The sequence below is a fragment of the Symphalangus syndactylus genome, chromosome 13 (assembly GCF_028878055.3).
Source record: "Symphalangus syndactylus isolate Jambi chromosome 13, NHGRI_mSymSyn1-v2.1_pri, whole genome shotgun sequence".
NCBI classification, from domain to species: Eukaryota; Metazoa; Chordata; class Mammalia; order Primates; family Hylobatidae; genus Symphalangus; species Symphalangus syndactylus.
In genome coordinates this window covers 30,839,191-30,862,044 of record NC_072435.2, presented here as the reverse complement: position 1 = coordinate 30,862,044, position 22,854 = coordinate 30,839,191, and the positions used below count along the sequence as shown (strand labels likewise).

At 57.2% G+C, this 22,854-nt stretch overlaps 1 protein-coding gene across 4 annotated transcripts; it reads right to left on the bottom strand.

Annotated features, from left to right (window-relative positions):
- Positions 1-358: 358 nt before the first annotated feature.
- MEIS3 (Meis homeobox 3) lies at positions 359-17,253 on the bottom strand. 4 transcript variants are annotated; one of them, XM_055240129.2, is made up of 13 exons: positions 16,770-17,253; positions 14,822-14,994; positions 14,451-14,610; positions 14,299-14,349; positions 12,380-12,430; positions 12,047-12,196; positions 6,670-6,781; positions 6,335-6,483; positions 4,585-4,799; positions 4,311-4,369; positions 4,120-4,203; positions 3,692-3,758; positions 359-785 (listed from the first exon to the last, which is right to left on the bottom strand). In XM_055240129.2, exons 1-12 carry the CDS (start codon positions 16,779-16,781, stop codon positions 3,709-3,711), a joined length of 1,266 nt encoding a protein of 421 aa, XP_055096104.1. In that variant the 5' UTR covers positions 16,782-17,253; the 3' UTR covers positions 359-785; positions 3,692-3,708. The 4 variants fall into 4 exon arrangements, with proteins under 4 accessions (XP_055096104.1, XP_055096106.1, XP_055096105.1 ...); XM_055240131.2 differs by having other exon boundaries at positions 4,585-4,661; positions 12,047-12,145; positions 16,770-17,240; XM_055240130.2 differs by having other exon boundaries at positions 4,585-4,661; positions 16,770-17,239.
- Between the last annotated feature and the right edge of the window lie 5,601 nt (positions 17,254-22,854).

Sequence of the window (22,854 nt, the reverse complement as noted above, 5' to 3'; positions counted from 1 at the left end):
GGAATTTTGCAGCTCCCTCTAGTTAAGAGGTGGAGTCTTGGCCAGGCCTGGTGGCTCTTGTTTGTAATCCCAGCACTCTGGGAGGCTCCCAAGTAGCTGAAACCGCACGTGTGCACCACCACGCCCAAGCAATTTGTTTGTTTTGTACAGATGGGGTCTCACTATGTTGCCCAGGCTGGTCTTGAACTCCTGGCCTTAAGTGATCCACTCGCCTTGGCCTCCCAAAGGGTTGGGATTATAGGCGTGAGCCATTGCGCTTGCACCCAGCCAATCAGTATTCTTATTCGTGATTTATGAGCTTCAAATTGGTAAGAATTTGAAATCTTGGAATAGACACAAGAACTCCAGTTGGTGGCTCTGTGTTTTTAAGACTTTATCATTAAAAAAAAAGAAATTAGAGAAGGGAAGTGTGGGAGACAGGAGGGTGAAGGAATCTCTCCAAAATGTCGGATCCGGGCGACCCTCCTTCCCTGACTGCCCAGCCACCCTGTCCCTTCTCTGTCCTGGCAGCGAGGCCCTAGCCGCCATCTTCTGGGGACCAAGGCCCAGGAGCCCAGCTCGGGTCCCAGGCAGAGGTGAAGGCAGAAGTGGGGCTCAGGGCCTGGAGGCCTTGCGGGTGTCCTTGAGAGCCCCTTGGGTGGGCACTCAGGCCCCCATGTCCCAGCAGGGCCCTAGGGAGGTAGGTGTTGAGCAGAGGGGCCTTTGGAGGTGGGGTCCTGAAGCCGGAGGACCAGGCGGGAACCAGAGCCAGGTGTGAGGCTGGGGGTCACAGCCGGAGGCTGGGTCTGTGGAGAGGGGAGGAGAGGCCAAGTCAGGAGCAGGCAGGCGGCCTGGCCCCACCCCAGCCCGTCTGTGCAGGCCTCGTCAGCCGCAGTGTGAGGGGGACACAGACAGAGTGGCTGGCGGGGAATGGCGCAGGGATGTGAGAGGGCCACAGAGAGAAGAGACACAGTGACAAGAAAGAGGGAGACAGAGAATCAGAGTGGAGGCGAGGGAGAGAGAGACCTACAGACAGAGACAGAGAACAAGGAGAGAGAAAGGCAGAGTAGGACAGACAGACCTGGAGGGAGTCAGAGAGAACGACATGGGGAGAGAGAGGAGTCATGCAGAAATCGACGAAATGCAGAGAGAGAAAGAGAGATAGGAGGCCGGGCGCGGTGGCTCATGCCTGTAACCCCAACACTTTGGAAGGCAGAGGCAGGGGGATAGCTTGAGCCCAGGAGTTCGAGACCAGCCTGGGGAACAAAGTGAGACCCCTGTCTCTACAAAAACAAAAATAAAAATTAGCCAGGTACAGTGGCACGTGCCTGTAGTCTTGGCTACTTGGGAGGCTGAGGCCAGAGGATCGCTTAACTCGGGGAGGTCGAGGCTACAGTGAGCCATGATCAGGAGTGGAGAGACAGCAAAGGAGACAGAAAGGAGCGGAGAAAAGAGCCCACGGGGCAGCCAGGCAGTGGGGTGAGAAGGCCCCTCCATCACTGCTGACCCCAAAGGTCCCCTGACACTCACCCTAGACGAGCCCCACCCACACCTGGCCATGGCAGAGCTGAGTCGCCCACTGCCCTACCTGGCCTGGATACGCCTGCCCATCTCTCTCCCAGGCTCGGCCTCCAGCACCCGCCCCCACGCATAAGCCCTGTGCAGGCCTCCACTCTCATCCCCAGGGCCTTTCTGCTGGCTCTGAATTCATTAGCCACCTGTCCGGCTGCCTGCCTCAACCCAGTCCAAGGAGAACTTCCTCCTTGTGTGCAGGGGGCTGGGGCTGTCTCACAGCCATGAGATTTCCAAGCTCTCCTGGCCTTGGCATGTGCTATTCCCTCTGCAGATGCTCCTCTCCTGCCTCACTCCTCCCATTCTCCTGGTCTCACCTCCGAAGTCCTCTCCTCCAGGCAGCCCTCCTTGAATCCTCCAGTCTGGGTCAGATGCCCCCTCCTCCAGGAAGCCCTCTCTAAATACCCACTCCATCCCAGGTCCAACACCCGCCCCCTGTGAGCTCCTCCAGTTCCTGGGCTTCACCATCCCAGCCCTGCCCATTCTGGGGCATCACCATCTGGGGATGGGTCTGTCCCCTTCACTGGACTTTGTGCCCCACAAGGGCAGGGCTGGGGCTGTCATGGTCACTGTTGTGTCCCCAACATCACCCAGCACAGGGCTGGGCACAGAGGGGCTCAGGGGATGGATGGACAGATGGATGCTAAACTAAGGAGTTAGGATTTTGTCCAGATGGCACTAGGGAGCCACAAATGGTTTAATCCAGAGAGAGTCAAACTCTGATCTGCTTTGGAAACTCCAGGCTGCCTCCCGACCCTGGGCCTTTGCACATGCTGTTCCCTCTGCTTTTGTGAGCAAGGTAGACCTGCGCAAGTGACCTCTTCTCTCTGACCCTCAGTCTTCTTATCTATGAAATTAAAATTGTAAGTCTCTCCCTTTCGGGGTCGTGGTAAGGACTAAATGAGAAGATGCTCTAAAGTGCCGCCATCATACCAGGCCACAGAAGACTCAAGGACTGGGAAAGTCAAATAATGCCCCCCTTCCACATTACTCCCTACTCTGCCCAGTGGACTCCTATTCATCCTTCAGTGCCCCATCCAGAGGCCACTTCCTCTAGGAAGTGTTCCCTGATACCCCAGAGATAGCTGATGACTCCCTCCTATGGGGAAACTATGTTTTATTGTTTGAACTGTTGCACTGGATTGTCACTGGGGTTGCCAACTTCCCCACAAGACCAGAATCTTCTCAAGATCCAGACGCTACCTGAGGCATGTCAGGATGGAGTGAGGGCTCAATTTATTTTTTTTTTAGATGGAGTCTCACTTTATTGCCCAGGTTGATCTTGGCTCACTGCAACCTCCGCCTCCTGGGTTCAAGTGATTCTCCTGCCTCAGCCTCCAGAGTAGCTGGGACTATGGGTGCATGCCACCACACCTGGCTAATTTTTGTATTTTTAGTAGAGACAGGGTTTTACCATGTTGGCCAGGCTGGTCTCGAACTTCTGACCTCAGGTGATCCCCCTGCCTCAGCCTCCTAAAGTGCTGGGATTACAGGCGTGAGCTACCGTGCCTGGCCAAGGGCTCAATTTATGTTTGGAGATGTATCATAGATGAATGGGTGTATGTATGTATGCATGGATGGATGGATAGTGGGTGGTGGGTGGATGGATATATGGATAATGGGATGTGTGGGTGGATGGATGGGTGAGTTGATGGGTAGATGGGTGGATGCCTGGGTAGGGAGGTGTGTGAATGCACAGATAAATGGGTAGATGTGTGGGTGGTTGGTCAGTGTGGAGGTAGATGGATGAGTGGGTTGGTGAGTGGAGAGATGAATGGAGTGAGTGGGTGAATGTGGTCAGATGGGTAATGAGTGGGTAGGTGGGTAGACTAGGTTTGGATGGATGGATTGCGGGTGGATGAGTAACTGAGTAATGGATGGATAAAGATATGGATGGGTGAGTGAGTGGGTAGATGGATGGATAGATGGAGGAGGAGGATGGATGGATGGATGGATGGATGGATGGATGGATGGATGGATGGATAGATGGATGAATGAAATATCTTCCCATCAAGCCTCAGAGAACCCGCAGTACAGGGACCCAGGCTGACCCACTACTCTGGATGTGCCCACTCTTGGAGTCCTGAGGTCTAATGGAGGTTTGAGAATTGCATAATCCCCAGCCCTTAGACCCTCACACCTCTCCTGCATCAGCCTCTATAGATAATGCCATTCTCCTTCCATGTTCAAACTCATCCCCACTGATCCTGGAAGACAAAAAAAAAGGAGGGTAAGTGGGTCTTTCAGAGACACCCCCAGATGCCTCTAAGTCTCCCCCACCCCTTCCTACACCAGGGGATCCCTCTACCAAGATAGACTGAGTCATAAGAAGGTGCTGGCCCTTTAAGAAAAAGTGGAGCCTTCCGAGGTGTTGGGCTTGAAGTCTGGAAGAAGTGAAGTTGTAAGGAAAAGATGGGGGACCTGGAAATCTCCCTTGGCGTCACCTGCTTCTCACTAGGCAAGTGAGACACTGTATTCAGCTTGAATTGAATCTCAGGTGGGCATCTTTGTTTTAGAGGTGGGGCCTGGGGCGCAGGGGCGGGGCCTAGCTAAGGGGGCGAGGCTTACCCGGAGGCCGGACGGCCAAGTTTGGCTGCGTCTCGGTATAGCCCCCGATGGGCTGGCCCTCTGGGCTGAAGGCTGCACCCTGCCCTGCGAAGGGGGTTCAGAGGTGCAGGCTGAGCCCCGGGAGGCCCGGGACCCGGCTTTGACGCCCTCCTAAGAACCCCAGGCTCTCCGTCCCCGCCTTCTCCCTGTACCTGTGCGGTTGGATTGATCGATCATAGGTTGCACGATGCGTCTCCGGGCGTTAATGAACCTGGGAGGCGGTCATGGAAACGGAGGGGAATGAAAACAGGGAGTGGGAGAGAGGCCAAGACGAACACAGAGCGGGCCGGGAGGACAGCGGCAGGGGAGGCAGAGCGGGGCGAGCAGGGGCAGTGGCTCTGCGGGGCTCGGGGCCTCCGTCAGCACCGCGGACAGCGCCCGGGCTCCCGCCCCGGGCCGGCCCGCGGGCCCTCCTGGGCCACTCACCAGTTGTTGACTTGCAGGATGGTGAGCCCCGTGTCCTGCGCCAGCTGTTTCTTCTGCTCCTCGGAGGGGTACGGGTGCTGCGGCCACCAGCAAGAGTCACTCTGCCTGCCTGGCCGGCCGCAGCCTGAACCCCAAGGTCTGGCCCACCGGGGTCCGGGGGATAGGGAGCCCAGGCCCAGGCAGACGTCTGGGAGAGCCGGCGCGTCTGAGCGTCTCTGCGCTCCCCAGGATGGAGGCCAAGGGAGGCCCAGGCTTGGGGCAATTACATGCCTGCGAGCCCCCGCCTGTTCCAGCAATTAGAGGTTAATTGGCCAGCTCTGATTAGAGAGACTGTGTTGGGGGAGGGGGCTCCTGTGGCGTGGGGGAGGGACTTCACTGGCGTGGGGGAGGGAAGCAAAGCCCAGGCCCTTCCTCTCTGAATCTGTCAGAGTCTCTGTGTGGCCCTCTCCCTATCCAATTATTTATTTATTTATTTCAGATGGAGTCTCGCTCTGTTGTCAGACTGGAATGCAGTGGCGCGATCTTGGCTCACCGCAACCTCCGCCTCTGGGGTTCAAGGGATTCCCCGCCTCAGTCTCCCCAGTAGCTGGGACTACAGGTGCGCGCCACCATGCCCGGCTAATTTTTTGTATTTTAGTAGAGACAGGGTTTTACCATGTTGGCCAGGATGGTCTCGATCTCCTGACCTCGTGATCCCGCCCGCCTCGGCCTCCCAAAGTGTTGGGATTACACGCATAAGCCACCGCGCCCAGCCCTCCCTATCCATTTCTTTCTTTCTCTTTCTCTCTTTTTTTTAAACAGGGTCTCACACTGTCACTCAGGCTGGAGTGCAGTGGTGCCTTCATGGCTTACTGCAGCCTTAACCTCCCCGGCTCAAGTAATTCTCCGGCCTCAGCCTCCTGAGTAGCTGGGATCACAGGTGTGCGCCACCATGCCTGGCTAATTTTTTTTTTTTAAGAGATCGGAGTCTTGTATGTTGCCCAGACTGGTCTCGGACCCCTGGGCTCAAGCAATCCTCCTGCCATGGCCTCTTATAGTGCTGGGATTACAGGCATGAGCCACTGTGTCTGGCCCTCCATTTCTCTTTGTGGCTCTCACATTCTCTCTCTGACTCACTGTCTCTCTGTGTGTGTGTCTCTGTCTGTATCTCTCTCTCTCTCTGGGATTCAGTCCCTCCCTGCCTCCAAGTTTCTGTCTGTCTCTGTCCCTCTGTGACTCGGCCTCTCCCTGTCTCCATCTTGCTCTGACTTGGTCCTCCCTGAATCTCTGTGTCTCTCTGTTTCAGCCTCTTCCTGGCTCTATTTTTCTCCTCTGTCCTTGAAAGCAGTATGGTGCAGTGGTTAACGCCAGGCTGCCTGCATCCGAATCCACTTCTGGCTGTGTGACCTTAGGCAAGTCTCCTAACCTCTCTGTTCCTCAGTCTCCTCCTCATCTGCTAAATGGAGATAATAGTAGCCCCTCCCTCCGAGGGTATATTGGGTGGATGGTGGGCAGGTGGATGATTAATGCATGGGTTAATGGATGGTTTTTGGGGAGGACTTAGTGAGTTAAGTGTCCTGAGCAGCACCTGCACACAGGTGACACTCAGTGCTGCTGGCTCCTGTCACAATTCTCCACCTCTGTGAGAGTCTCGAAAAATTTCCTGCCATCTCAGTCTCCCATTTCTGGGTTTCTCTGGGGTTTCAGTTTCTGTGGCCCACCTTCTCCCTCTCTCCATGCCCACCCTGCACCCGGGCAGCAGGGCTCTCACCGAGAGGTGCTGGAACAACCAGGCTCGCATGATGTTGGTGGCCACCTTGGGGAAGATCCCCCTCTTCTTGTTTCGCCGTCGCTCCTGGTCCAAGTCCTCATCTTCCCCACCAGAACTGGGAGAGGCCACGCTGGTGTCCAGCCCGTCTCCTGAGGGAGGGCAGACATGCCGTGTGTGTGGACAGTGAAGAGTGGAGGACCAGAGGGCTCCAGAACTCTCCCCCAAGACACCACTCCACACCCCAGCCATCTCTGCCCCTCTGCAAGTTCTACTTGCGATCTAACTTCAATCCTCTGGTTGACTCACGTTTCCCTTCCACCTCCCAAGATTCTCACCTTGGTCACTGGAGTTGTCCCCACTCTGGGAGGCCAGGCCCCCACTGGATGGACCTGGGGTCCCCAAATGTACAGACCCGCTATCCTCATGGTCTTGAATCCATATATTATTCTAGAAAACAAGAGTTAGAAGTTAGTGCCAAGGCGGCCGGGCACAGTGGCTCATGCCTGTAATCCCAGCACTTTGGGAGGCCAAGGCGGGCAGACCACGAGGTCAAGAAATCGAGACCATCCTGGCTAACACGGCGAAACCCCGTCTCTACTAAAAATACAAAAAATTAGCCGGGTGTGTGGCATGCACCTGTAGTCCTAGCTACTCAGGAGGCTGAGGCAGGAGAATTGCTTGAACCCGGGAGGCAGAGGTTGCAGTGAGCCGAGATTGCACCACCGCACTCCAGCCTGGGCGACAGAGCAAGACTCCGTATCAAAAAAAAAAAAAAAAAAGTTAGTGCCAAGGCTTTGGGCATGGACTCTGGAGCTAGGACTCCTGGATGGGAAGCCAGTCCCTGCCTCCTTCTTGGCTGTGGGATCTTGGGCAGGTCACTTCCCCTCTCTGAGCCTCCATTTCCTTAATTGGAAAATGAAGGACAGGATCAGGCATGGTGGCTCATGCCTGTAATGCCAGCACTTTTGGAGACTGAGGCAGGCAGATCACCTGAAGTCAGGCATTCGAGACCAGCCTGGCCAACATGGTGAAACCCTATCTCTACTAAAAATACAAAAACTAGGCCGGCTTGGGCACGGTGGCTCACGCCTGTAATCCCAGCACTTTGGGAGGCCGAGGCAGGCGGATCACCTGAGGTCAGGAGTTGAAGACCAGCCTGGCCAACATGGTGAAACTTTGTCTCTACTAAAACTACAAAAATTAGCCAGGCATGATGGCGGGTGCCTGTAATCCCAGCTACTTGGGAGGCTGAGGCAGGAGAATCACTTGAACCCGGGAGGTGGAGGTTGCAGTGAGCCAAGATTGTGCCACTGCACTCCAGCCTGGCCTGGGCAACAAAGTGAGACTACGTCTCAAAAAAAAAAAAAAAAAAGAAAAGAAAAAGAAAAATCAAAAGAAGGGCCGGGCGCGATGGCTCATGCCTGTAATCCCAGGACTTTGGGAGGCCCAGGCGGGCGGATCACGAGGTCAGGAGATCGAGACCATCCTGGCTAACATGGTGAAACCCCGTCTCTACTAAAAATACAAAAAATTAGCCAGGCGTGGTGGCGGGCGCCTGTAGTCCCAGCTACTTGGGAGGCTGAGGCAGGAGAATGGCATGGACCTGGGAGGCGGAGCTTGCAGTGAGCCGAGATCACACCAATGCACTCCAGCCTGGGTGACAGAGTGAGACTCCGTCTCAAAAAAAAAAAAAAAAAGAAAAAGAAAATGAAGGACAATAATAGTCCTGGCAGAGTGTGGCCAGTATTCAATAAGTCCATCTACATAGAGACATAGAGGCTCAAACAAGATGACCTTATACAGGTCTATGGCATCTTATTTTAAATCCTTGGGGCCAGAGGTGTCTCAAGACTCAGAACATTTTACATTTTTATCTTTATTTTGAGTCAGTGTCTCACTCTGTCACCCAGGCTGGAGTGTAGTTGCATGATCTAGGCTCACTGCAGCCTCTGCCTCCCAGGCTCAAGCAATTCTTGTGCCCGTCTCCTGAGTAGCTGGGATTACAGGTGCCCGCCACCATGCCTGGCTAATTTTTGTATTTTTAGTAGAGACGGGGTTTCACCACGTTGGCCGGGCTGGTCTCGAACTCCTGGGCTCAAGTGATCCGCCCACTTCTGCCTCCCAAAGTCTTGGATAACATGTGTGAGCCACTTCCCCAGGCCCATTTCACACTTTTAGGCAACAGATCAGCGCATACACCATGCAGTTCGCAACCATCCCAGGCAGGGTCTGGGGCACAACCTCGTCATCAAACTCATTAACACTTCCACAGCAACATGGATTTAACTAAGTGGAATAAATAAAGGCTATAAATAGCCCCTCATTAGTTCAGGTCAGCTTTTGCTGCCAAATGAGTTTGCACTAAATTTATGGGACAAAATCCAAAACTTTGAAGTTTCAGAGATTCTGGGGTCTCAGAATTGTAGCTAAGGGGGTCTGGGGCTGTATTATCTTTTTTTTTTTTTTTTTTTGAGACGGAGTCTCACCCTGTCGCCCAGGCTGGAGTGCAATGGCATGATCTCGGCTCACTGAAACCTACACCTCCTGGGTTCAGGCGATTCTCCTGCCTCAGCTTCCCGAGTAGCTGGGATTACAGGCGTGTGCCACCATGCCCGGCTAATTTTTTGTATCTCTAGTACAGATACTAGATGCTAGAGATTTTTGTATCTCTAGTAGAGATACAGGAGTTTGGCCAGGCTAATCTCAAACTCCTGACCTTGTGATCCACCCACCTCAGCCTCCCAAAGCGCTAGGATTACAGGCTCGAGCCACCGTGCCCGGCCTTATCTTTTTTTTTTTTTTTTCAAGAGACAGAGTCTTGCTCTGTCACCTAGGCTGGAGTGCAGTGGCACAATCTTAGCTCTCTGCAGCTTCAAACTCCTGGGCTCAAGCAATCCTCCCACCTCAGCCTCCCAAGTAGCTGGAACTACAGTTGCGCCTGGCTAATTTTTCTTATTTTTTGTCGAGATAGGATTTCATGGTTTGTCCAGACTGCTCTCGAACTCCTGGGCTCAAGCAATCCTCCTGCCTCGATTTCCCAAAGTGCTGGGATTACAGGCGTGAAGGCACTGCGGCCAGCCTCGCAGTTGCTTTATGCAAACTCCACACACTTTGAGGAACTCGACAATCGGTAGGATTTACCCTCTACACGGCTGCGCCCCAGGAGGTCAGCTCACCCACATGGACTGCACAGGAGGTCAGCTCACCCACATGGACTGCACAGGAGGTCAGCTCACCCACATGGACTGCAGTAACAGTTCTTTGTTTTTCAGTTTAAGGTTGGGTTACATGTGCCAGGTGGTTTGAGATTAGCTGTATTCTACCAAAAATCTCCGTCACTGTCTAGTAATCTGCTCCTTTGCTCCTCTCTCTAGTTCTGATGACCACGCCCCCCCCACCCTTCTTTTTTTTTGAAATAGTATCACTCTGTCACCCAGGCTGGAATGCAGTGGCGAGATCTTGGCTCACTGCAACTTCCGCCTCCCCGGGTTCAAGTGATTCTCCTGCCTCAGCCTCCCAAGTAGCTGGGACTACAACACCCAGCTAATTTGTTGCTGTTGCTGTTTTTTTGAGACGGAGTCTTGCTCTGTCACCCAGGCTGAAGTGCAATAGTGTGATCTCAGCTCACTGCAACCTTCGCCTCCTGGGTGCAAGCGATTCTCCTGCCTCAGCCTCCCGAGTAGCTGGGATTATAAGCACGTGCCACCACATCCGTCTAATTTTTTTTTTTTTTTTGGATGTTTAGTAGAGATGGGGTTTCACCATGTTGGCCTGGCTAGTCTCAAACTCCTGACCTCGTGATCTGCCCGCCTCAGCCTCCCAAAGTGCTGGGATTACAGTTGTGAGCCACTGCACCTGGCCTAAGTTTTGTGTTTTTAGTACAGCCTGGTTTTCGCCATGTTGGCCTGGCTGGTCTTGATCTCCTGACCTCAAGTGATCTGCCCACCTTGGCCTCCCAAAGTGCTGGGATTACAGATGTGAGCCACCGTGCCCAGCCATCACCAGGCTACATTTTTCTTTCTGTGACTGCAGTTTGAAGGTTTGGTTGTCTTGTTTGTGACACTGTTGTCGCGATTCCTGTGCGAGTGGGTATAAGGCTCCAGGACTTGGCTGGGTGCAGTGGCTCACACCTGTAATCCCAGCACTTTGGGAGGCTGAGGCGGGAGGATCACTTGAAGTCAGGAGTTCGAGGCCAGCCTGGCCAACATGGTGAAACCCCATCTCTACTGAACAAAAATTAGCTGGGCATGGTGGTGGGCACCTGTAGTCCCAGCTACTTGGGAGGCTGAGGCAGGGGAATAGCTTGAACCTGGAAGGCAGAGCTTGCAGTGAGCCGAGATTGCACCACTGCACTGCATTCTGGTCTAGGTGATAAAACGAGACTCCGTCTCAAAAAAAAAAAAAAGTCTCTGGGACTGTGTCTGGGTGGGTTTGGCTGTGGGGTGGTCGTCATGTGAGTGTATCTGAGGCGGTGTGGAGTGGGTGTGCATGTGCTGTGAAGATGTCATTGCCAGGTGTGTTGACAGTAGGATCGCCTGAGTGTGGCTCTCATGCGACTTTTCCTGGAGGCTTCACCCCTCTACTCTGTACGTAGCTCTGGCGAGTCGGGATCCACATGGCTGTGCTGTGTGTGTTTGCCGTCTGGTGTCCTAAGTGGATAAAACTGTAGTGAGGCTGTGTCTGAGATGGTGCCACCTTATTGAGTTGCTTTGCTGGGTTTGATTCTTTCTTTTTTTTGAGATGGAGTCTTGCTCTGTCGCCCAGGCTGGAGTGCAGTGGCACGATCTCGGCTCACTGCAAGCTCCACCTCCCGGGTTCATGCCATTCTCCTGCCTCAGCCTCCCTGGTAGCTGGGATTACAGGCGCCCGCCACCATGTCCAGCTAATTTTCTTTTGTATTTTTAGTAGAGATGGGGTTTCACCATGTTAGCCAGGATGGTCTCGATCTCCTGACCTCGTGATCCACCTGCCTCGGCCTCCCAAAGTGCTGGGATTACAGGCATCAGCCACCGCGCCCGGCCTGGGTTTGATTCTTTGTGGCCGCATCTGAGCCTGTGAGTCTATTTCCAAGTCTGCATTGATGAGTCTGGGACCGTGCGGCTGTGAGTGGTGTGTGTGTGCGATCTCGGCTACAGCCCGACTGTGATGTGGCCAGGGTCACGTGTGTGCAAGAGGGCACCGTGGTCAGTCCGGGCCCAAACGTGTTTATATCTGAATTTGCCGGGCAGTACCTGGGGCTGTTTGGCTCTATGTCCATCTGTGTGGTTGTTTTGTGTGGCTGGAGTGGGTGTGCGTATGCAGTGGACACACACTCAATTTGGAATGGCATGCGGAACCCGGCTGTGTGTTCTATGCTGCTGTTGTATGGCTGGGGTCATGTGTGAGTACACAGTGGATGCTACTGTCTGGCTATGAGCAGAAATGGCTGTTGCTGAGTTGGTGTGGCTGTGTGTGGACCTGTGTGGGTGTAGCTGAGTCTGTGGGTGGCATCTGCAGCCGCTGGTGTGTGTGTGTGCACTGTCACCCAGCTGCATCCGAGTCTGCGTAGGTGTTGTGTAGTGTAGTGGGTGTGTGGCTGTGTGCATAGGCGTGCCCTGTGATCAGGCCGAATGTGGCTGCGTCCGAGGCTGTGTAGTGCACATGCGGCCCTCATGCGGTGTCCAGGCACAGCTGTGGCTGCAGGACGATGCCTGTTGCCCATCCTGGGCCCACCTGGTCTGGGAGGCTGGGGCAGGAGGCTGGGTAGTCCTCGAAGTCCTCCCTGCAGCCGCCGTCCCGATCCTCGATGACCAGGTCGATGGGCATCTTTCCCTTGAGGCAGGTGATGTAGCGGTGACAGAAGTTGTCGCACAGGTCGTGGACCTGGGGGGGCACCGGGGTACTGGGGGGGCCACCCGGGGGGGAAGGGCTGGGGTGCACAGGGACGGGGGTGGCATTCTGCTTCAACTCCGGTGGGGAGAGAGCTGGAAGGTGGGGGGCAGAGGCGACGAGAGGGGGTGGGATGAGGGGGGCAAGTGAGGGTGTGGGGAGGTGAGACGCGCTCACCTTCTCCAGCTCCAGCAGGTGGAACCGCAGCACTTGGATGGCCTGGATCATCTGAAAATGCAGACGGGAGGTGGGGGGAGACAGAGGGAATTGGGGGAGGGAGCAGGGAGGAAGAAGGAAGAGGAAGAGAAGGAGGAAGAGAAGAGACAGAGAAACAGAAAGAGTGAGACAAAATGACAGGAACAGGGAGACACAGCAGAGAGACAAAGACACCAGGCGCAGAGGGAGAAAGAGAACAGAGATGCAGCCCAGAATTAAGGAAAGAGCGGATGTTAGATTGAGAGAAGCAAGAGACGAAAAAGGGCCCATCACAAGGGGGGAGAGCTAAGGTGAGCTATGCCAATTGGCATTTCCACCCTCCGCCTGTTTGCCCCCAGCTCCAGGCCCCGCCCACCTGCAAGCTACATTTCCCAGAGCCCTTTGCCAAAGGGTTTGGCCAATAGGAAGTCCTGGCGAGAGCTTGGTGGGGAGAAAGGATGGGAGAAGCTGGGGTATTTCTCCCTCCTTTCTTCTCTTTTTTTTTTTTTTTTTTTTTTTTGATATGGAGTCTTGCTCTGTTGCCCAGGCTGGAATGCAGTGGTGTGATCTCGGCTCACTGCAACCTCCTCCCAGGTTCAAGCGATTCTCCTGCCTCAGCCTCCTGAGTAGCTGGGACTACAGGCGTGCACCACTGTGCCCGGCTAATTTTTGTATTTTTAGTAGAGACAGGGTTTCACCATTTGGCCAGGCTGATCTCGAACTCCTGACCTCAGGTGATCCGCTTGCGTGAGCCACCATGGCTGGCCTCTTCTCTCTTTCTTTCTCTCTCTCTCTCCTTCCCTCCCTCCCTCCCTCTCTCTCTCTTTCCTTTTTTTTTTTTTTAAACGAGATGGAGTCTCGCCTTGTTGCCCAGGCTGGAGTGCAGTGGCAGGATCTCGGCTCACTGCAACCTCTGCCTTTCAGGTTCAAGCAATTCTTCTGCCTCAGCCTCCCGAGTAGCTGGGACTACAGGCATGTGCCACCACGCCCAGCTAATTTTTGTATTTTTAGTAGAGAAGTGGTTTCACCAGGTTGGCCAGGCTGGTCTTGAAATCCTGACCTCGTGATCCGCCTGCCTCAGCCTCCCAAAGTGCTGGGATTACAAACATGAGCCACCACACCTGGCCCTCTTTTTCTTTCTTTCTCTTTCTCCAGCTATCTATGAGAGACAGGGTCTTGCCTTGTTGCCCAGGCTGGTGTGCAGTGGAGCTGATCAAGGGTCACTACAGCCTCGACCTCTTGGGGCTCAAGCGATCCTCCCATCTCAGCCTCCAAAGTAGCTGAGACCACAGGTGCATGCCACCACACCCCGCTAATTAAATGTTTTTGTAGAGGTGGGGTCTCGCTACATTGCCCAGGCTGGTCTTGATCCCTGGCCTCAAGCTATTTCCTGGCCTTGGCCTCCCAAAACGCTGGCATTACAGGCGTGAGCTGCCGCACCCAGCCTCCTCTCCTTGGGCAGCAGTCCCTGCGCTCACTTTGGCATAGGTGCTGATCTTCTGGCGGATGGAACATCAGACACTTTTTGAGCCCTATTCTGTGCCAGGTGCTGTTCCATGTGCTTGACTCGCATTCACTCATTAAATCCCCACAGCATCCCTCCAAGACAGAAATTACTGTCAGCCACAGTTCACAGATGGGACGCTGAGGCACGGAGATGCAGAGTGACTTGCCCTGGGTCACAGAGCTGGTGAGTGGCAGAGCTGGGATTTGAACTCGGGCCATGGGTCCCGTTCTCAGACTGTAGGCTGTACCACACGGCACGTGGGCAACAATCATGACCGTTTGGGAACATGGACCAGGTGGCCTTCTCTCCGCACCCCCCCAGCCAACCCCAGGATGGGGCGTCAGGACAGGAGACCCATTGGAGGAGGGGGTGGGGGGGAGGGCTCGGGTCTCACCAGATTGTCCAGTTCTGGGTTGGAGGAGAAGAGGGGCCTCTCAGAGCGAACCTGGGAGGGAACAGAGAGGCCGGCAGGGGGATGTCCCGCCTTCCACCCACCCCTCCTCGCTGGCTCTCCAGTGCGGTGTGTGGCGGGTGGGGGGTGCCCACCTGCTTGGCGAAGGCAGCGATGTCCTCGTTGAAGGAATCAGAGGAGCAGACGTCACCGCCGGGGGATGTCCCCAGCCCAGCTCCGGCCCCGTCACGGGGAAAGCATGTAGCCAGTTCACATTTCTCAAAGACCAGGGCCAAGAGGGGGAAGAGCGGGTGTCTGGGGAGGCAGGAAAGGAGAGAGGTCGAGGGAGAGGCTGGGGCGTGGATGGAGGGGCTGCAAGGTGCAGAGCAGCTGGGAAGGGGACAAGAGACCCAGAGAGGAAAGGAGACAGAGACTTGTACACAGAGAGAGACAGAAGCAGACCCAGGGAGCAAAAAAACAGAAAGAGAGAGAGAGAGACAGGAGCCTGAGACCCAGCCCCACTCACCCATAGATCTCATCCTTCTCCCTCTTCAGGCCGTCGCTGTCCAAGCCTGGGGGCAGGGGCTGCGGAGGCCGGTGTGGGCCACAGGGCCCTGGTGCTTCGGGCACTGCCTCTGGGAAGCCAGCCAGGGCTGCGGGGCCATCTGCGATGCCTGGGTAGCGTGGCAGCTCATTGTACTGGGGGAAGGTGAGAAGAGAAGGGGGGAGCCCCAGGGAGGGGTCAGCACCCCGAGACTCGGCTGAGGAGCTTCTCTATCCTGGAACCCAGGAGATGCTCTTCTGCATCCCAGAAACCTGCCTCTGGTCCCCAAGTGTCTGAGCCCCGCCACTTTAAGCCCTCCAGGTCCCCTGGAGCTGCCTCAGTGGGGAGTGAGGACCCCGTCCAGGCAGAGATTCCTGACATGCGGGCAGGAGGACCCAGAGGGAGAGACGGCAGGGTCTGGCTCGGAGGGAAAAGAGATGGAGAGAGTGGTGTGAGAAGACGGAGACACAGACAGAGACAGAGACAGACAGAGAGGGAGATCCATGGACACCTCCTGCAGGAACCTCGCATTGTTGTACACAAAGTACACATACGAAGCCTCCCCGTCTTCTATTCCATTTCACAGTTGGCAGATAAGCACATCAGAGTACGTCTCAACAACATGTCACACCCCACTCGCCACGTGAATCCACCACACATGTTGACACAGCCATACACACCAACCCACGTGCACACTCATGTGTCAGTCACACCCAAATCCCCCCCCCACACGCACACATGCACGCACACATGCACACAGCCCAACACCAGGCACAGGAATGAATGCATGATTGAGACATTTAGCACAGGGATGAATGAATGAATGAGGCATTTCGCACAGGGCCTGGCTCATGCTGTGAGCACTTGTTGCCGGGGAGGGTCACTCCGCACCACCACACAGACACAATTGCGCACCCAAGAGAAACACCATTATGGGGTAGGACGACAGCGTCCTGTCGTCACAGAACCATGCACCTGGGAAGCCAGGGGCACCTTCCACTCATCAGGTCAAATCCCTTCCTCAGGGATGAAGACACGGAGGCTCAAAGAGGCAGCAGGACTCGCACGGGAAAAGGCTACAACGTTCCTGCCTCCGACCCTTGCCTGGCTGGGCACCTTGGATCTGCGTGTCCCACTCTTTCCCTCTCCCTCTTCTCCTAACTTCTCCTGTGCCCTGAAGTTGAATCCAACTGCTCCCCGCTGCTCAAGGCACTCTCACCAAACGCGGTCCTCACAGCCTACCCGGAACCCCCAAAGCGGGCGCGCACCTCCTCCACTGTCTCCTATCCCGTTCCCATCCCCAGGGAGACAGGCTCCCTGGGGCCAGCAGCCTGGTGAGACCACCTCTCCCACCCCTGTCCCACTCCTAGCCCTGGAGAGGCAGGGGCGGCTTGGAACAAAAGTAGAGCGAAGAGAAGGACGGAGGAGAGCGGAAAAAAAGGGGGACGGTGAGGTGCGGGCGGCTGAGATGGAGGAGGAAGCCCAGGGACAGAGAGGAGAGAGACTCCGGGTGGGGCAGAGAGAGGGGGATAGAGAGGCAGAAAGGGGGAGACCCAGGCAGAGAGACAGAGACAGGCAGAAAGAGGGGGGAGACCAGGGGCAGAGAGAGGGGGACAGAGAGGCAGAAAGGAGGAGGAGAGTGGGGCAGACAGAGGAGGGGACAGAGAGGCAGGGAGAGACTCGGGGCAGGGAGAAGGAGAAGCTAAACGGTGGGGAGGAGGCGAGGCCGAGGGGCAGGGAGAGGGGACACTTGGGGGCAGAGAGGGGGCACAGAGGGACTGGGAGACCCAGGGGCGGAGGGAGGGGCAGAGAGCGAGCGAGGTGGTGGAGAGGACGGATGGGCTGATGGGGGCCAGCGCCGGAGAGGGGGGATGCAGGGACAGGGGGTGCGGAAGCGGCCGGGACGCGGGGTCCCCGCCCTGAGACCTACCCTGCGGGCCATGGGCTGAGGCCGGCGGCAGCTCCCGGGTCCCTCCAGAGCCTGGCCGCGGGGGAGGGTGCAGCCCGGGGCCGCAGCCCCCGATGGCCCGCGGTGTCGACGCCAGGGGGTGGGCAGGAGGCCGGGCGCGCGCCCCCCCACCCCCGCCGCCGTCAGCGGCAGGCGTCGGGCCGGGTGGGGGCTCCGCGCATGGACCCCGGCCCCCGCCCCCAGCGGGGGTCACGGCCAGGAGCGCATCGCCGCCTGGGCGGGGGCAGCAGGCGCGGGCGGGGCGCCCGAGGCCCCTCCTCTGGCCCCCCCGTCCCTCCCCCGGCTCCGGAGGGAATCGAACCGTCCCGAGACGGACACGCCGGGGACCGCAGGGGGCGGGGGGCGGCCCGGGGGGGCGGAGGGTCCGGCGGCGGCTCGCGGGTGCTGGCGGCCGCGCTCCCCGTTCCCGGTCTCTCCCTCTCTGTGGTCACATCCGGAAGTTCCACGGCGGAGATGCTTAACCCACTGTCCGCCGGTGCGGACGGGCGGGGCGGGGCGGGGCTGGAGCTGCGTGTCCCCGCCCTCCCCTCCCCTCCCCTCCCCTCCCCTTCCGTCCCCCTCCCCTCCCCTTCCCTCCCCCTCCCCTCCCCTTCCCTCCCCCTCCCCTCCCCTTCCCTCCCCCTCCCCTCCCCTCCTCCCCCTCCCCTCCTCCCCCTCCCCTCCCCTTCCCTCCCCCTCCCCTCCCCTTCCCTCCCCTCCCCTCCCCTTCCCTCCCCCTCCCCTCCTCCCCCTCCCCTCCCCTTCCCTCCCCCTCCCCTCCCCTTCCCTCCCCCTCCCCTCCTCCCCCTCCCCTCCCCTCCTCCCCCTCCCCTCCCCTTCCCTCCCCCTCCCCTCCCCTTCCCTCCCCCTCCCCTCCTCTCCTCCCCCTCTCCTCCCCTTCCCTCCCCTCGCCTCCCCATCCGCGCCCCGCCCCGCTCGGGCCCGCGGCCTCTCCCGGCGGCTTTTGTATCGGAGTCTCCCTGAGACTCGTCCTCCTCGGTCCCCGCCCCTCCCGCCGCGCTCGCTCCGGGTCGCTCTCCCCCACCCCGCTCGGGGTCTCCCTCTCCCCCTGCCGGCAGCCACCCGCCTCCGTCTCTGTCTCTCTCACCCCCTCCTCTCTCTCCTCTTCTCTGTCTCTCTCTCCCCCCACCCTGTCTCTTTTCTTTCTCATTTTCTCTGTTTTTTCTGTTTCTCCTCCCACCTCTTCCCGCCTCTCTCCCCGTTTCCGTCTCTCCTTCAACCCCCAACCTCTCTCCGTTTCTCTCCCTCCCCGCTTACCTCTCTCTCCTGTCTCTCCCCCCACCTCTCTCTCTCCCTCTGTTTCTCTCCTCTCTCCCTCTACCTCCCATTTTCTCTGTTTCTCTCCCCCCACCTCTCTCCCTCTGTCTCTCTCCTCCCTCTCACCTCTCTGTTTTTCTCTCTTTGTTTCTCCCTCCTCCCACCTCTACCCCCCTCTCCCCATCTCTGTTTCTGTGTCTCTCCCTCTCCTCCATCTCTCTCCGTTTCTCTCTCTCCCCCACCTCTCTCTCCCTCTGTTTCTCTCCCCCCCAACTCCCACTCGCTCTGTTTCTCTCCCCCTCACGTCTCTCTCTCTGTTTCTCTCTTTCTCCCTTTCCCCACCTCTCCCTTATGGGACAGAATCAGAGGAGAGGACAGGAGGCCGGAAGGAAGCCAGCGCTTAGATTTTAGCTTCCCTTCTTGCCCTCACCCCTTTCCCTCCCTCCTCTGGGAGACAGGGGCCCCTGTGCCTGCGCCTATGTGTGTGTGTGCATGTCGTGTGTGTGTGTGTGTGTGTGTGTGTGGTGTGTGCTTGCATGTGTGTGTGCATTGTGTGTGGTATGTGCCTGTGTGTGGTGTTTGTGTGTGGTGTATTTTGTGTTTTTTTTTGTGTGTGGTGTGTGTGTCTGTGTGGTGTGTGATGTGCATGTGTGGTGTGTCGTGTGTATGTGGTGTGTGCATGTGTGTGTGTCGTGTGTGTTTTGTATGTGTGGTGTGCTTGTTTTGTGTGTGTGGTGTGTGCATGTGTGGACTGTGGTGTATGTTTTGTGTGGTGTGTGGTGTGTGTTTTGTGTGTGTGTGCGTGCCTGTGTTGTGTGTGTGAGTACCTGTGTGTGTGTACCTGTGTTGTGTGTGTGTATACCTCTGTGTGCGCATACCTGTGTGGTGTGTGCTGTGTGTGTTTTTTGTGTGTGCTGTGTGTGTGTACCTGTGTGGTGTGTGCTGTGTAGGAGTGACTGCGCGTGTTGTTTCTGTCTCTGGATGTGGTGGCTACTGGAGCCCCCTCTGCCGTCTTGGGCCCCGGTCTGGAGCCTGCGGCCCCGCAGCTGCTCTCAGGGAGTCCGTGGAACCTGCAGTCTGTGGGGTAAACCCTGGGCCCCCACTCAAGGTGTTGGAGGGCAGGTCCGCGGCTTTCATCGGATTCCTAAGGCGAGCTTTCAACCTGGCGTTCTGAGATCAAGAAAAAGATTCATGCAACAGCAACTTCTTGAGCACCTACTACGTGCCAGGTGCTGTTCTGGGGACTAGCAGGGAACAAAAGGCAAACTTCTTGGTCTTATGGCTCTCACTTTTCCCTGGGGATGGGGTAGGGAAGGGAGGGTAGTCCAGTAAATGGATGCATAAATATTAACTAGTGCCTGGAGATGGCCCGTGCTCCGAAACAAAGCTGTGTAAGAACGGTGGCGGGAGGGCGGCTTCTGTAGGCTGGACAGGGACAGCCCTCAGAGGAGGGGACGTCTGAGCTGTGCACACACCAGGGAAGGGCATTCCAGGCAAGGGGAATCGCAGGTGCAAAGACTGGAAAGGTCGGGGGAGCAGAAGGTGCTTGGTGTGTCCGGAAAGCATCTAAGAGGCTATCGAGGGAGGGGGCGAGGGGGCTGGGGGAGACCCTTGGATTCATTCTCGCCATGGCATCTTTACACTGGGGTCTTTAGTCCCTGGTGTCTTCAGCTTCCCGCGGGGGTGTACAGGTGGCTGTCAGGAGACCTGTGAACCCAGGGGAAAGTTCCCTGGGAAATTGTGGACTGGGTGCTTCTGTGTTTTTCCCCCGGGGAAGTGGCCCATAGTTTTTATCCCATTCCCACAGAGGGATATTTGACCCCCACAAAATCCTGAAACGTCACCCCAGAGGAATAGTGCCAAAGAAAAATGGGACAGAGATCCAGAGACAAGGGGACAGGGATGCGGGGAGGGGAGGACAAGGACCCTGGTGGGGGTGGGGGTACAGAGATGTAGAGACAGAGGGGGACAGATCCAGAGAGAGAGGGGGACAGACCTAGAGAGAGGGTGACAGACCCAGAGAGAGAGGGATAGAGACCCAGAGACAGAGGGAAATAGAGACCCTGAGAGAGGGCTGGAGGCAGCCCTCTAAGGAGGAAGTTCAGGACGTTCATCAACAGCGCTACCTCTGCTGCCACCTGCTTCTCCGCCCTCCTGACTTGTGGAAATTAAACAGAACCACCAAGGAGCGGGATAGGGGATGAGCCAGGGTGAGCGGTGAAGGGCTACAGCATGAGGGATTGGGGTGAGGGCAGCAGCGGCACTTCTGGTGGGAGTGGGGGGAGGGGCAGGCTGTGGGGGGAGGGGCAGGCTGTGGAGGGAGGAGAGGAAGAGACCGCGGCCCTGGTGCCCCCAGGCCCCTCCTCTCCTACCCAGGGCTGGGGTTCCTGCTCCAGGTTTCTCAGTCTCCCTCTCTCCCAGTCTCTGTCTCCTTGTCTCTCTCTTTCCCCTTCTCCCGTCCTTTCTCTTTCTGGCTCTCTGTTCTCCGAGCCCCTGGACACACCACGGACCCCCTCCCTGGCCATCTCCAGGGGTCACCTGGGAATCTGGAGTCTGGTCCCACCGTAGGCTCTCCCCTCTCTGAGCCTCGATTCCCCCTCTGCAGGATGGGCAATGCGCTGGGGGCCGGGGGGTGGGGTTGTTAAGCTAGAGGGTGCCAGGACTCAGGGTCTTGGCTGAGTCTGGGGGTCCCCATGCCGGCGGGCTCTGCCCCCGTGGCTGTCCTGTGGTGAGGCTGGCCGTTTAAGGCAGTCCGAGGGGAAGGGGTCTGGAGGCCTTTCCTTTCATCAAGGCCGGCACACCCCAGATAGGGGTTTTGGAGCAGAAAATTAATTTAAATCACTTTTTAATTAAAGACACAAAGCCCTTTGGTCTGCTCCACCCCCACCTCACCCTCAGCCAAGACTTGGGGTGAGGGATGCAAGAGTTAGGAGTCCCTGGCTCTATTTGCTTTTGGGGGTGTGGTGCATGCTAAGGTCCCCTTAGCCCAGGCTGATTCTGAAACCTAGAGGAGCAGGTGTGGCCTCATCTGACGGCCAGTGGTGGGGGGCGTGGACAGAGCAGGAAGGGAGGGAGGGGCACCTGGGATGGGGACGGGGCTTAACTGGGTTGGGGAGGGAGGTAACTGCAACGACGGGGTGTGATTCAGAGAAAGGCAAACAGAGAGAGAGAGACAGAGACAGACGGGGGTGGGAGGAGAGAGAGAGAGAGGTGCAGACAGAGCGAGACAGACAGGAGGGGGAGGGAGTGGGGGACAGGAGCTCCAATAGAGACCCCAGAGTCGTCCCTGCCACCCCCAAAACAAGAGCAGGGGGCTTGGACTCTGAAGCATAACTCTTTTTAATTAAAGAAAGAGACGAGATGTTGGGAAGGGAGAAATAAGTGTCTGGGAGAGAAACTGATTGGGGGAGGATGCCGGCGGGGGGCGGAGGGAGCAGCGGGGAGGCCCCGGCTTTCTTAGGCCCTTCCTCCAGTCTTTCCCTCTGTCCCTCCGTCTGTCTGTCTGTCTGTCCGTGTCTCTCTTTCTATTTTACACACACACACACACACACACACACACACACACACACACACACACTCCTCTTCCTGGCTGTCTCCCTTAAATAGTCCTGGGACCCTTGTGTTCCCAGGGGGAGGGAGCAGGTGGCGGCCAGGCCTGGTGCTGGAGGGGGGGTCCCTGTGTCACTGCGTCGCGGCTGCCTCCGTCGGTGGCTCTTCGAGGGTGTGCTTGGGCCTCTCTGTGAAAGTGTCTGGAAGCGTCTTCCCTGCCTGGCTGAGTGGCGCCCTGGGTGGCGTCAGAGTGACCCCAGCTCCCAGCCTGCAGGGGTCTCCGCCCCCTAGCCCTGTCCTGCACCTGTTTTACAGACGGGAAGCGTGGAGCCCTCTATGAGTAGATCTGGGGGACCTCGCGGGTCCTCAGTGCCCCAACCTGAGCACCGACCACTGGGGCTACGCCCACCAGGCAGCCACATCCCCTGGGGATCCGCAACGGTCCCCAGGATCCCCTTTGAAAGCCTGCAGGAGCAGACTGAATGAGCGAGGGTCCACCTTGGGTTCCTCCTGTCCTCTCTCTCGGGCCTGCTAGCCTCCTGCCTTGGTTTCCCCTCTTTATCAGCCGCTCTGTGTCTCTCTCTCTCCTTCTGGGGGTCCAGGTTTGGTTCCTCCTCCTCGTTCCAGGCTCTCTCTGAGAATCTGTGTCTCTGCTCAGAAGGGTTGGGGAAGAAGGGACCCTAAAACACAGGCCATCTCTGTCTCCATCTCCGCCTGGGCTGTGTCTGTCTCCATCTCCGCCTGGGCTGTGTCTGTTTGTCTGTCGCCTGGGCTGTGTCTGTCTGTCTGTCTCCTGGGTGTCTTTTTTTTTTCTTACATCTCTGTGTCTCTTTCTCTGGATGTCTTCTCTGTCTCATCTTTCTTATCTCTCTTTCTCTTCATCTTTCTCGGTCTCTCTCTCCAGGGGCCTCTGTCTCTTCTCCCTCTTTCCTCTCCCTCTCTCCACCTCCCTGTGCCGGCTGGGTCCCCCCCACCGTATCCTCTCTGGGCTTCTGTCTCCCTGGCTCTCCCCCCTCTCCTCCACCCGGGCCCTTCATAAATACATCGCCCCCTCCCCATCCTCCCGCTGCCTGGCCCAGCTCCAGGAGAAGGAAACATTTATCTTGGTGGGGGCCCCCACCCCCGCACCCACCCCTCCGCCCGCCGGCCAAGCCATCCATCACCCGAGCCCAGACTCCTGTGGCTCATTTGTCACCGGCCCTGACAAATGCCTGCCGCCCCCTTCCCCTCCCGCCCCACC